This window comes from Pseudonaja textilis, chromosome 2 (genome assembly GCF_049901715.1).
Source record: "Pseudonaja textilis isolate UNSWEBS1 chromosome 2, rPseTex1.2, whole genome shotgun sequence".
In the NCBI taxonomy this organism is placed as follows: domain Eukaryota; kingdom Metazoa; phylum Chordata; class Lepidosauria; order Squamata; family Elapidae; genus Pseudonaja; species Pseudonaja textilis.
Window position 1 is genome coordinate 96406433 of NC_141991.1, and position 14949 is coordinate 96421381.

Consider the following 14949-nt stretch of genomic DNA (forward strand, 5'->3'; position numbering starts at 1 on the left):
AAACGAGTTGTTCTGCACTTAAAATGATTAGAATTGTTTTCCATAAATATGCATTGTAAAGTTGGAGAAAATGGATTATTTTTCTTATAGTAATTGTGCAGCTAAAAAGTTTATTTCTAAACTGTCATGGTTTGCACATGCAGACACTACTAGGTTCATGCATTGTGCTAAGCCCGAATGAGACAGCCCATGTTAAAGCTTACCATATTGCATAAACATAGTTATAATTACATAATGGAAAAAATGGCATTTCTGTCTATAAACTAGTGAAATGTTGTGTTTTGCTTTGTTAATGAAAAAAAACAAGATGCATTTGCCTTTTTCTGAGTTATATTTACCATATTTTTGAAAAAAAAAATAGCAGTTAATGGAATAGGTAAAAACCATAGTAAGTGGAGCATGAAAACAGTTCCTTTCACAGTACACAAGCTGTTGCTCATATTTTCCAGAAGTTCTTTGACTATTGCATGTACTTTGTATTTTGAAATATATCTTTTACTAAATGGTGGTCACTGCTGTTCATAAATAACTTCATTTCCACTGCCCAAGCTATTTTCATATCAAAGTTACAATTTGGGGTTATATTACTAGGTTTAATCAATCATATAAGCCACATGGAATTGATCCTCTGTTCTGTGGATTTTTTTTTCTTTTTATGAAGTAAACAGTAATTACCTTACCAAGTGATTCTTTGGGATAGAAAAAAGAAGTTGTTATTGATAACACTTCTCAGGTGATAGTCCCTTATAGTAGACCGCCCATCTTTTGCATCTCCCCCTTTTTGATTTTCCAAACCAGTTAAGGAGAGGGGCTTTAAATATCCTTACATGCAGCACTGGAGACAGTGATCTCATCTCTTGAAAGGAGCTATGCCACTTTTTAAAGTCTTTTATATATTGCCTGCTCCAATGTTCTGAGTGGCTACAGGGAATTCATTGATGAAGTGAAATGTTTGGTACAATATTGTACCCTATAGGAGACTGCTTGTCCTGAAAGATATATGCCATGTTATTTTCCTCTGGATTATGATTTACTAAATACCAATTTTGATATTTCCCATATCTCTAAACAGCAAGGAGATATTAATACGCAATAGAGCTTGCTGGCTAGAGTATACTAGTAACTTAAATAGCAAACGCCATCTTTACTTCTGCCACTTTTTTTGTGGTGAACTTCAAAATAAAGATACAGGCAATACCAAGAGATAACATAGGGCAAGGACTTTCAGACAAAGAAATGTACTTTAAAATGGGTCTCCTAGTCTGTAGACTGCTACCAGTTTGTGTTTTATTGGCAATCGGACCATGAAAACAGCGGGCAAGCGTGTGCAACCCCCCTTTTGCTGATCCACAGAGCTGGAAAGGTTGGAGACTGCTGCTTTAAAATATGGATTCTATTCACTTCAATCATAGAAATGGTATCACGGGCAAGGAAAACTGTATCTTCTCCCTCTGAGCAGATGAAGAGGAATCTATTGAATGCTGACCTCTAATGAGATTTGCCCCTTCAAAGCACTGCTATTTGAAAGCATAAACCACATAAGTCTCAACAGCAATTGCAGATTCATTTGAAAAGATGAGAAGAAAGTAGTTGTGGTCTTTCACTGTTTGCTTTGTGGGACTGGGGGGTCATCCAAAATAATAATCCTTGCCTTAAACTGATTATTAGACTTTCTCTTGGTTCCTTTAATATTCTGTATTGTCTTATGGTCAAATCATTGTTTGACACATTGAGCTGTTTCCTCCCTGCTAGTTTTGGAATTACAAATAAAAGACTATTTGTAGTATGGCTTAGAAAACAAATATGACTTCATTCCCAAATCCAATGTGACTTTCTTGTTGCAATTACAATTTCCAAGATTCCTTACAATACTGCAGGTCTGCTGGGAGTTCCATTCAGAAACTTCAGAAGGGCCATACAATAGCAAGATCAAATCCTACTACTGCATAGAATCGTGCTTGATTACAACATGGCAACTAATTTCTAACTATTAAAGGTAAAAGAAAAAACAGAATCAATGATAAATTGATTCAGAGTATCTCATTCTACTCACTTTCATTAATAGAAAAGTTTTCTACAGTCATCTTGGCCAATGTATGTACTTTAGAAGGCACTGCTGACAATCTATTTATTTTCCATTTCAATGCAATATACATCCGGTTTTTTTAATCTTTCAAGCACTAGATCTTTGCTATGAACAATACATAATCAGAAAAGCACTTTGACATTTCTGTACTTGCAAGGCAATAAACAATATGACTTAGGAAAGCCTTTTCACATGTTGGCTTTGCTGCATCATAGTAACGGCCTGCCTTAACAGGTTCTTATGGAACAAAATCTTCATGTAAGACAAATAGTAGATTGCCTACAAATAAACATTTCTTCACTCTTCAGAATATATGGATGCTTTAACTTGCAACCAGCATCTAAAAGGATCTTACCATACTGAATCGTAAACTTTCCATAAAAATATTTCTCACTTTAAACAAGATATATCTATTTATATATCAACACTTCTTCCATATAGTAGAAAGGCAGAAATTTCACATTGTGACAAATAATCTGCACTTATCCCATCCCTGCTCCTTCCAGTGAACTTCACCCAAATGAAGATTGAGTGAAACAAAGCATTGCTTTCAAAATCTGTTACATCCATGTGATTTTCCTCTAGTCTGGTGAATAAGCATTAGGTGGAGAATCTGCTTGCCCTATTGGGGTTTGAAAAGAGGCACCATACACTTCTTCAAAATAGATAAAACTCTTATTTGATGAGCAAGGAAAAAGAGCAAGGAAATTGTATCCTTTTCTCCCAACTAAAACAAAAATAGTTTAAAAGAAGCACTTCCAAAAGCAAATGGGTTCAGTCTCCTTCCCTAGCAATGTTACAGCTTCAAGCTACACTAGGTAGGTAGCTAGCTAGCTAGCTAGCTTCTAAGGCTTGTTTTCTGCATTGCATACCTGTATTGATAAATTTTCAATAGTGGCCCGAACATAAAATGCCTGGGTTTTTTTCTATATTAAATTATTTTTCTCCAAGAACTGACCAGAGCTGGTATAATAGCCTTAGAATTTCTCTTAATTTGTAAAATCTTAAAGAGATCTTCAGCATCAGCTTTAAACAGCTTTCTCTTTCATTAACAAGTTAGAATTCCATTACAGTTTCCTACGAAACTGTACAGTTCCTACAGTTTCGTACTCAGTAACTTAACGGACTTACAAAAGTATGAGGGTAGATAATTGGGTCAAAGAATAATCTTGATTTTCTACAAAACTAAATTGTGAGTAGAGTGGAAAGTTAGTTCTGCCATTTCCTTGTTTCCTTCCAACCCCCAGCCCCAGCCCAATACACTGGATGCAACACTTAAAATATGGCACAAATCATCCTTTAGTACAGCCAGCATAGCTGCATGTGTCCGTAGGGGCTGGGACCGGTTTCTTTGGTGTACCCCAGAATTGTGCAAATAATGTCCCACGTCCCAGGCCCCCAATATATCCACAGCCTGGAAGCATGAACAAGAGCAGGGCTCAAAGCCGCCTCAGTTAGTCTCATAGGAGGAGAGCAGAGCAGCATCAACTGGCTCCATGCAAGAAGGACACGTGAATGATCGCATCAGCCAGTCATCAATGCAGTTTACGTGGTAGATGTGTAGACAAGGCAGGAATCGGATGGGATCTCCATATACAAAATCCAGCATACAGATTACACATCTGGAGAAGTAAAAAGAGAAACTGCTAATACAAAGGTTGCAAGATGGTTACCAGGCCAACTTCTATTTCTTATCCAATTTGCTACTTGGTAAATTTCAATACAACTCCAAAAGACTAGTTGCTATATTGTTTTGCCATACACTCAGCTCTTAAAAATATAATATCAAGCCTCCTGCAATGAAAATTTATGATATTTGAAAGTTCCCCCGTGTTATTTTTTCCAAATGGAAACTTGCAAGAATTGATTTCTTCCATGTATAAGCCACATGTTCTAGACTACAAAAAAATTGCACACAAAGAATGACGGTTTTTAACATGTTATTAGGGTTCTTGATCTCTAGTTTACTGTTTGTCAGGAGATCAGTATATCATTGACCTATCGCATTCTTGATATCAATGTCATGATAACCACAAAGAACCTCAAATGCCCTGTCCAAAACAACAACACTGTTGATGCAGGTATCACCCAACAGATTGTTCTGTGATGCCGGAATGGACTGGTTTCTTGCTGGATGTAAACACCAGAGCAATGTACTCTAGCCTACTGGCTGATGGACTGTTTAACTTGTCTGTCCAGAATGTCTACTTTATAGGAAGCAAATTGGTTATTAATATTACTAAAGTAAGTTAATATTTTAGGACCCTTCCCTTCACACAGCTACTTTGTATTGTGTTGCTGTCTGAGTTTGGTTGTTTACTTGCAAATATTTCACTACTCAACTAGGTAACATCAGTGCTAGCGAATGTGGGGTTTGCCTTATTTACATGTCATAGCTTGCCCTGCCAGTGTTTCTGAGGTGTGGTTTTCTCCTTGATAGTTCCTCAATTAGGGTATTATTTTCTGCTTGTTTGTCTGGTGTTAATCTCTGCTTATTTTGAGTAGTGGTTGCTGGAGAGGATGTTTTGTAGTCTTTTTGTTTCACTGTCTTTTTAATGCCTCTTTTGATTGCTTTGTAACAATGGTTTATCTCTGTATGTCTACTGATGGCTGATTTGTCTGAATATCAAGCTTCCAGGAATTCCTTAGTATTTTTGATCTAGGACGTTCAGTTTCTCATTTGAAACTATGGTTGAGTTTGGTAATATGTTGTGAGATTAAGGCATTTTCATTGTGTCTTGATTGTTAGTTGGTGTTCATGGATGTGATCTGCTAATCTTTTGTTTGTCTGTCCTACTTACCGTCACACACATCACCAACATTGGCAGGGCAAGCTACTATATATGAAGAGGAATAAATCCCAGTCTCACTAGCACTGATATTACTTTGTCTAATAATGAAATGTCTGAAAGCAAGCAAGCAAGCTGAGAAATCATCAAGGACCCCATAGTTCAACCCTGAAGTACATGTATTTTCTTCTGTTGATATTTTGTGTTGGTTAGTTCTTTAGGAGTGAAAAGGTCTGGGCAGAAAAATTGGAGTACAATTTTATTAGTGCATGGTGAAATTTGGAACTGATTTTAAGCATGAAACAGGAACCCAGTCTTAGCACATCTTGAATTAACAAAGTAAAACTTGGCCATTTTTGTATGAATTTCAATAGTTCTGGAATTTGTACTGCCTTTTATACCACCAGTTTAAAGCATACCAAATCAGTTGACAGATTTAGTCATGATTTTTTTGAAGCAAAATTGTAGCCAGAGTGTGACTAGGTAATCAACTTCAAATGCTAGCCTGTTTTCAAGAGATGCTATATGCAATCATTACTTATCCCCTTTTGGGTGAGATCTGCATCTCCTGGGCCATAATGGAATAAACATTACCCAATACCTTGTGCAGAGGTGGAATTCAAATTTTTTAACAACCAGTTCTGTGGGCGTGGCCAGGTGGGCGTGGCCATGTGACTGGGTGGATGTGGCATCTCTTTTCCAGCAACCCCCCCTCCCATTTTTGGGGCCTTCTGGGCCTTGGGAGCCTGCTGGGGGGTGTTTTTGCTCCCAGAAGGCTTCCTGGGGCCCAGGAAAGCAAAAAAATGGAGTGTGGGGCGTGGGGGAGGGAGCTACAGCCCCCTCCTCATTTTTTGCCTTCCTGGGCCTCAGGGAACCTTCCTGGATGAACCTTCAGGGAACCTTCCTGGGTGAAGCAGTAAGACAGCGAGGGGAATCCCAGCACAGTTGATCATAGGAACAGCTGATCATCGGGGGGTGGGAAGAAAAACCTTAAGGCAGTGGTCAACAGTCGGCCGGGAACCACTGGTAGTCCACAAGAAAATGTTGGCGGTCTGCAGAGAAATGTCACCCCACAAAGCAACCCCTAAAGCGATTAATCCTGGCTGCGAGGCAACACAAGGCTGTGCTACCCACATGGCCTATGGGAACACAAGGCTTGATTCACAGTGTGAACAACACGAGATAGTGAGGGGAGGGGGGGAAGGGTGGAGGGGGAGGAACTTGCCTCACTCGCCCCACGTGCCTCGCCTGGCCACCAGGTTGCTTCTTTCCGCTTCTGTCTTCTGCTTTTGGCTGCACGCAAGGAAAGCAGCAAAAGTCTCTCTTTCTCTCCCTCAAGAAATGAGTCTGGGAGATCCTGCAAGGCATCTTGCTCCAATAGACTGCGCCATTCTGACGGAGTTTGGGGGAGAGAAAGAAAGACTTCTTCTGCTTCTGCTGCTTTCCTTGCATGAAGCCGAAAGTCTCTCTCTCTCTCTCTTCCCCTGAGAACGGAGCTGGGAACAGTATCCTGTGATCCCAAATAAAGAATGATCGATCGGTAGGAAAATGGGGTGGGGAATTTTCCTGCAGAGTTTTTGGGGGATTTTCCCAGGGTCTCTGGTCCGCGGGATTTAAAATTATGAGTTTGGTGGTCCCTGAGGTCCAAAAGGTTGGTGACCCCTGCCTTAAGGAGTGATGGGCAGGGAAGAACAGTCAGTGATGTCGGGCATGCACACGATGTTGCACATGCACAATAAGGACTGATGGGGAGGGGCGGGTGGAGAGGGAAGGGTCCAGCAAGGGGCACGATTTGCTGGTTCTCCGAACTGTGCAGAATAATAACAACTGGTTCTATAGAACCAGTCCGAACCGACAGAATCCCACCCCTGATCTTGTGTATATTCACCTTGAATATAACTTGGACAGTTTTGAGTCAGTGTCAATCAAACATAGATAGGCTTTCTGATCATGAAGCCACTAAGACACTGATCCTCTGCTCTGTTTTCTGAAAATTGGGAGGAACATTTCCCTTGTCTGTTGTGAACATGTCATCTGAGAGAGATCTTCATCTAAACTACAGTATAAAACATCTCAGTATAGGGTCCACTCTCCTTAATTCAAGCGCTGATGACTCAACCTGCTTGTTATACTGCTTAGTAATCTCTGCTGATATGGAGCATAGATATTTGTGAACATTGTGGTAGTTGAGAAATGGTACTTCCTCTGAAGGCCCATTATTTCTATCCACCCTACCGGATTACATAGGCTTTTGTCATAACATTGTCCATATGACACCAATTTGTCTAGTGCGAAAATGCCTTCAGAGGCATTTCTACAATTATAATCCCAGTTTGTTAGGAGACAATACTAAACTATGATGGAACCATAATCTCTGCATTAAGATGTTTGGGAATTAGGCTCTGCAACTCATTAGGATAGCTTCTGTTGTTTATTTGATCAGAAAGCCAAATGGTTTTCTGGTCTGCCAGTGTATGATTAGCCACCAATGCAATGACTGGGTTACCTTGCTTGGCATTGTCTTGTGCAGATAGGACTGGGTCTAGGCTGGAAGGAAGTACTGGAGTGATCTGGAATGGAATTGGGCCTATGGTGCTGAATCAAGAATTGTATTATTATCCTTGTAATCTTGCCAGCATCTTGATCTCCGTCCTGCCGATTGTGATTCCCAGGGGCAGATCTGCTTTAATAATATGAATATGCTCTTGATGAAATTCACCATGAGATTGTTCTCTGTGAGGTATCAAAGCATCCATATCAGGCTGTTAATTGCTTTCTCCACAGAAGGCACTCTGATAAACAATTCATTCTAAGATAAAATGAGGAACCATCACTGCCATCTCTCTCCGGTAAATACACTGGATGCTAAGGCCAGTCTAAAAAAATAGTGCTTTGAACTTGAATTTTTTCTTCCTATATGTAATCTGAGGCATTTCCAACAGGTTAGCCTGACTAGGAAGTGTAAGTAATGCTACAACAGGTTAGGAAATCATCTAACATAACAAACAATTGGGGCTGGCAACTCAGTCATTAAATGTTGCCACTAAGTGAAACCACAATTCTGATCTTGCTTCAGCTTTCCTTTGCTTTAACAACCTACCAAGGCTCATTAAAGGATTTTGTCGTTATTTTTTCATCACTGTGTAACCATGGAGGGTCACTAAATGAGGCAGTCACTTAGTGATGACTACCTGCATTGCCTACGCTATGGGCATCATCTTCAGCAATGAAGAACATAACTTATTGCTGTATAGATAATCTTCATTAAATAACCACTCATTTAGTGAGCATTCAAAGTAGTGACTTTGCTGAACCAGAGGGATTTTACAATACAGCCTCATAATTGCAGCCATTGCCACGTCCCCCTGGTCATGTGATCCCAATTCAAGGAAAGTCAATGGGAAAGTTGGCAGGAGGTTACAAATGGTATTCCCATGACCACAGGAATCTCTGATTTGCGTGACAGGGACAACTGGGATTACTGCAACTGTGGTTAAGTCACATGAAGTCATGCTTTATGATGTGATTTAGCAGTGGAGTTGCCACTCCTTATGACTATAGTTAATATATTCTACCTTTAAAAAAACCTAATTTACTGCACACTCATATCTAAGAAATCAAAGCTAATGTATATATAAAAATAGTAATATTCCCCCCCACACACACACACACTTCAAATATGCAATTATCAATTTTTTCTTCATGTTCTCAGTAATACTGAGATTCTGAAATAAATATTGTTCTGCTGGTCCAGTGCAAAGAAGCACCATTCAAATTTCTGGATCATTTTGACTATCCATGATGAGAATTGTAACACATTTAACAAAGGGTGCTCTGTGTCCTTTCCACAGAGAATGTTCAAAAACATGCAACTCCTTACAGGTAGTTCTTGCTTTATCTGCCTTTAGTCATCAAAATTATAATGATGTAAAAAGTAATTTTTTGACCAATCCTTGTATTTATGACTCTTGCAATCTCCCATGGTGACATAATCACTATTGGGGCACTTCCCAATTGGCATGCATTACTGACCATTACAATATACAGAGATCATATGATCACCATTCACTTGCTTCGCAAATGGCTTCTCAGTTAATGGAGAATATGAAAGTAAAATTGAAGTTGTGGTCATATGATGTCTTGCTTAATGACTAGAATGATTTGCTTAATGATGAATGAAAAGTAATGTAAGCCTGTCATAGTCACACGATTTTACACTTAGTGATCACATGCTTACTGATGAAGTTGCCACTCCCAATTGTGGTCACAAAGTGAGAATTACCTGTAGTTATTTTACTTAATAGTTTAGCATAAGGACCTATAAGGAAGCCCTGCTGCGTTGATGACTTTGGGAATAGAATCAAGACACTTAAGTACAATTTCGGGAAAGATGCACAACGCATCATATTCTCTGTTATTTAGCAGAATGCCTACATCAAGTACAGTTTTTTTTTCAGGGCAGTAATCTGTTTTTTTTTTTAAACAAAAAACCAAAGCAAGTAAAGTTTGTAAGCTGCCCAAAGTCACTTCTGGTGAGATGCACAGCTATGCAAATATTACAAATAAATTAATAAAAACAAAGCATAGCATATTCCTGATGCATTTTGGAGGGCTATTTCTGTATACTGGCAATAATTTCTAAAAGATATTTTTGTATTCATTAGCAGTTAATCACTATAATAAATACATTTAAAGCATTGTGCATAGAAACATACTCTTTGATTTTCTTTTCTGATGGCTCTGAGCCGGGATCAAATATTCCTTTAGGAAGGTGCTGAATTAGTCCAATCCTTTGAGCTATCCGGATTTGCTCCTCTTCTGTTAATTGTGTGGCAAGACGTGCCTGGCTAGGCGTTGGGTGATACACTGGAATTGGAGTGTGATCCTAGAAAGTCAGACAATAGTGTGACTGAACATTTACTATTCTATTAAATAGTTTGTTACATGGATTCATAATTACACATAATACAAGCAACAATTCTCTTTTCTCTCAGATTACTAGAAAATTTAAAATACTCACCCCTTTAATATGCCCCCTCTTTAACTAATGAAAATAATCCAAACAAATCCCATACTGACACATATAGCTATTTATCGTTTTGACACACAGAGGGCTGAACTGTAAGATAATATTGTGGTATGGCAGATAGGTTAAAATAAGTTTTCTAATCAGTATCTGAAGCTTTTCTACAGGATCAGTCAGCTGTTGTTTTCACGTTACAGAAGCTCCTTTTTTTCTATATGCACATCTGTTATGAACCATGCAGGCTATTAATTCACCACTAAGGAGTGGATCCCCATGTTTTCTAACTAGTCTTACCTTTAGCACAAACATTTTGATTTGCAATATGTTAGCATGCGAAGATAATTTCCCAATTTCCTTCAGGTATTAATAAGCGCATTTCTCCCAAATCATTTTATTTTGAACTAAGGAGGCAAATTAGGTAAGAAACATGCACAAAATTTTCTGTGTTGTACACAGAAATCCTAAATAGCATTGCTCCATTCAGAATTTCAGGACACAAGAATTATAATGCTGCTTGAAGTCAACATTCAGCTTCATTTTGTAGTTTGTCCAATGATCACTAATTAAAATTTTCACAGTGAGAATGTCGGAAACAATGTACACTAGCAGTCAACATTTGATACATATATTACCCTTTTCCAATTTGATGCCTTTTCGACAGGGGTGGGAATCAACCGTTGTTACTACCAGTTCAGTGACTACGTTTTATCTTGCTGCGCGCATGTAAAGAAACCTTAAGCTGTGCTGCCCAGACAGCTGAAAAGCGCTGTGTGCAGGTGCGCAGCATTTGAAAAGCTCTTTTATTCCTGCTTTTTCAACCTCAGCTGTGCCGCGCAAAGCAGCTGAGGTTGAAAAAGCAGGAAATAAAGGACAGGTAAGAGTCCAGGCAGGCGGGTGGGTCAAATAGCAGCAAACACAGAACCAGTTCGGTGTCTGCTATTCTTCAGAGCTACCGGCTCTATAGAACCTGTAGCATCCCACCCCTGCTTCTCGACATGTTGGAACACAGCTTCCACAAATACTAGTCAGCATAGCTTGAAGAATAATGGGAGACACAGCCTAATAATTATGGAAGCTGGAAACGACTGACATACACAACTACTACATTTGAATGCTTGGGATTATAAAATGTATTTATCTTTTTTAAGAAAGCAATCTATGCTGCACTATTACGCAGTAATGAATTCCATAGAGGTGCTTGGTTTTGGTCTTTTTAAAACATGTCTTTATTCATCTCTGCCTATTCATTTGTGCTGAATGTTGAAGTGTCCTTGTAAATCCTTACTCATACAGAGTCTCTTTTTATATATCCACTATGAACATATAAAGGGAATTATTCAGGGGTGGGATTTAAATTTTTTAACAACCGGTTTTGTGGGTGTGGCTTAGGTGGTGGGCATGGCTTGGTGGTCATGTGACTGAGTGGACATGGCTTGGTCGTGTTATTGGCTGGGTGCGGCCAACTCAAAATCACTCATATCGAGGCACGCATTTCCTCGCCTGGCCTCTCAAGACTGTGGGGATGCTGCAACAGTCGTAAGTGTGGAAAATGGTCATAAGTCAGTTTTTTCAGTGCCACTGTAACTTTGAATGGTTGCTCCATACAAGCAAAGTACCAGCAAAGGAGGGGAAAAAAAACTCCAGAGATGTTCCTGAGACAAGAAGTCTGGTCCTGCCAAGAATGTAATAAGGGTTAACAGTGAGGCAGTTTCTACAAGCAACACCAGAATGTTTCCTTCCTGCCTTCCTTACAGGATTAGGCCAGTAATTTTTCTAACAACCTGTTCTCCGAACTGCTTAGAATGTTAACAGCCGGTTCTAGTGAATAGGTGAGAACTGGTAGAATCCCACCCCTGGAATTATTGCTTTATGCCATTCCCTGCTACTTACTGCACAAATTGTTCATGCCTAGCTTAAAGTGGATGGTTAGTTATTGGCATTGGATGTTATATGACCATGGCCCATAATTAAATGCATGGTTCAGTGTATTGTATGAATCCAGGCAAATGAGCAAGTTGTGATTCAAGTAATCACGAATTAGCATACCCTGTAACTCAATGGTTCTCAACCTATGATCCACAGACCCCTGGGGAGCCATGATGTCATCACAGAAGAGATCCACGAAAGCTTCAAAAATATTATGATTTAAATCTTGAGTTAAGTCTTGGTGGTCCATGGCCATGGTCCTTGGCCACAAAAGGTATTTAAAGGGGGTCTGTGGTGGAGAAAAGGTGGAGAACCACTGTGGTAACCAATTTCAGTCCAGGTCTGTAGTAACATATAAAATGACACTCTGTTTCTCAGTCTTCCCTGTCTCTTCTTCCTCTATACAACAGCAACTTCACTTTGGGGGGAAAAGTAGCCTGTATGTGTGACAACTTGTGAAAACATAAAAGAAAAATATAATTGCTCTCAAATCTCTTGTGCTCTCAGTAATAGAAATCAGGGGCAGCTGAGACAACTAAACATTCACAAGGAACAAGGTATGCATATTTAACAAAAACAGGCTGGAAGCTTAAGACATGCTTCAGATCTTTATTTTCTTTCGCAAACAATCCCTGATTGATAGCATTTTTGTAGGATGAATTAAATTCCAGTTTCCAATTTCACTTGCAATTCAAACCTGATAAGAGTTCCTCATCAAAAGCTCTTGGGTAAATTTAGCAATAATGGGCTAAGAGGACTTCCTAAAAGTGAGGACAATTAACCAGTGGAACTTCAGAAGTTGCAGTTGCTTCATCACAGGAGGTTTTTAAGAAAAGACTGGACAGCCACCTGTCTGAAATGGTATAGGATCTCTTGCTTGAGCAGGGGGTTGGACTAGAAGACCCCTTAAAGTCCCTTCCAGCTCTATTCTGACTGACTGACTTCCAAAGCACATGACCACATTTCAGGTGCTTAGCAACTGGCTTGCCATTACAATTGCTATTAATATGTTAACCTAGGTTTGCTAGCAATGTATGTTGATGCAGTTACAGTCAAGCCTGATTCTTTGATAAGTGCATAAATATATGATGCTTATATGCCCTCACTTTCATACTTGACATTTTAAACTGAAAGAGCCCCAGCTCTAAAAAAAACCCTAATGAATCAAACTGTTCATGTATTAAGAGGCATTTGATTTTTGGTTTTCTCCTATGGAATGTTCCTAAAGACATGTTTGCTGTCTTTCTTCCTATCTCATTCATGATATTACAGAATATCCAATAACAGCTTCCTTTTGTAACTTTCCTGTGTTTTGTCTACTGAATTTCTCAATCATCAAGGTTGTGGTTGTCCCAAAGGTGCTTTCTTAAAAGGCAAAAATTGGACTTGGTTTTTCCTTGAAGACATTTCGCTTCTCATTGAAAGCTGAACAGAACTGAAGAAGCTTCTTGGATGAGAAGGGAAACATCTTCAAAGGAAAAACAAAGTCCAGTTGCCTTTTCAAAAAGCACTTTTGGGTTTCTTGTGCTTTCTACTTCCTTTTTCCCCTACTACATACAATATATTAAAAAATAAAAGACAGAATGTTTGCACAATTTCTTTGCTTCATAGTAGTAGGTCTTTGTCTGGAAGCCCCCACTGCAAAGATGAATTACATTCTCTAATAAATTACCCCAACAACCTTCAACTTCCCATGTCTTGTAATAAGCTAGTAGTGTTTTTTCCATAGCTGAATGACAATTCCTAGTTCTTTGTTTAGAATATTGACCATGACTTAGCTTAATTCCATTAATTTATGTCTCATAGGATTTCTTTTTCTGATTGGGAAGAGTAATTACAGCAATCCAAATGAATACTAGCCTACACTCACAGCAGCCCGAGTAGTCTTCTCTTCAACCAAGGGAGTTTCCAGACTGATGGTTGGTAGCACAAAAACAGCATTGTGCAGTTGGTATTTCATATTTTTCTCCTTAAAAGGTATTTAGTAATAAAGGGGGGGGGGAGGAAGTAATGAAAACACAGGAAGGTTACAACAAGCAGTCATTTTCTGGAATCTAAATTTTCACAAATGAGTTAATTAGAACAACAACTGCAATAATAAAAGCCTCCTCTAAACCCACCCCAAGTTTAAAAACATGTTTCCAACCCATGGTCAATACTGTGCCACAAGAGCCGGTGGCTGCGAAATGAATTCATCCTTGTAGCAATCTGCGGAAGAAGCGGGGGTCAACGCTGCAGCAATACCTGCCCTTATCTCCTAGGCAGGGTCTAGTTCACGTGCGGACCGAGTCAAGTTCTCCATCATGGCTCCGGCCACCCCCAGCCATCTCGCGTTACTTGTCCCCGAGTTGCGACATTCTCCAATGCCACCCGAATTCCTCCCCCTCGTCTGCACGCTGGCTAGCCCCTCGCTGGCTACTCAAAGCTGACCCCAACTGGCGAGAGCATGGGAGCATCATCAGTTCCAGGGCTCCGGGGCTCCCTTCCCCACCCCACGCGGTACCTGGTAGGGGGGCGGCTGGGCAGGGAGGGAGGGTGGGGGTGGGTCTCCAGGCCCAAGACTCGCTCCATCGCCGGTAGAATCGTTGAGTAGCGACAGGTCATCAGCTGCCTGCGAGGACAGGCAACCCCCCATGCCCGCCCGCTCCGGGTCGCTGCCGGGACCGGCCCAGCCAACCTCAGTCTACCAGATCTAGAGGGAAGGGGAGGAGTAGCGGCTGGGAAAAGGGGGGGGCTCGCCTAGCATGACGGGAATTGTAGTTCTTAGCTCCGGGAATCTTGCGCTTGCGCAATAAAGAACTCGTTCTCTTGAGGATGGAGGAAACGAGTCACGCGTAGTGCTGACCCGTACTTCGCCTTCAACCCCCTTTCCTTTCATGCTGATGCTGAATAAGACAGACACCACCGTGCAGTAACCTTTCTTGCTGTATGGTTTTAAAATAATTTGTAGTTTTATGCGTACTAGTGATAAAGCTACTAAACAGCCCCATCCCTCTGATTCTTGAAATGTATTACAATCAACTGTTGTTCTGGCGATTACTTGCATTACAAATTTTGCTAGAAGCATTTTCATTCCTGAGGTTTAAATAATGCTTCTAATGGGTAACATTTGATCTAGTGGT

General features: G+C 40.1%; 1 protein-coding gene across 2 annotated transcripts; it reads right to left on the reverse strand.

Annotated features, from left to right (window-relative positions):
- Positions 1–312: 312 nt before the first annotated feature.
- LOC113433631 (RING finger protein 11-like) lies at positions 313–14512 on the reverse strand. 2 transcript variants are annotated; one of them, XM_087924611.1, is made up of 4 exons: positions 14331–14512; positions 13698–13796; positions 9591–9760; positions 1262–3708 (listed from the first exon to the last, which is right to left on the reverse strand). In XM_087924611.1, exons 1-4 carry the CDS (start codon positions 14460–14462, stop codon positions 3537–3539), a joined length of 573 nt encoding a protein of 190 aa, XP_087780737.1. In that variant the 5' UTR covers positions 14463–14512; the 3' UTR covers positions 1262–3536. The 2 variants fall into 2 exon arrangements, with proteins under 2 accessions (XP_026552088.1, XP_087780737.1); XM_026696303.2 differs by lacking the exon at positions 13698–13796 and having other exon boundaries at positions 313–3708.
- Between the last annotated feature and the right edge of the window lie 437 nt (positions 14513–14949).

Coding starts and splice junctions, on each gene's coding strand:
- LOC113433631 (XM_087924611.1), bottom strand. CDS start 14,462: ATGGGGGGTTGCCTGTCCTCGCAGGCAGCTGATGACCTGTCGCTACTC. Junction 9,761..13,697: donor AGAAGACTACTCGGGCTGCT/GTGAGTGTAGGC, acceptor CTGACTTTCTAG/GATCACACTCCAATTCCAGT. Junction 3,709..9,590: donor TCAGAAAAGAAAATCAAAGA/GTATGTTTCTAT, acceptor TTACTTCTCCAG/ATGTGTAATCTGTATGCTGG.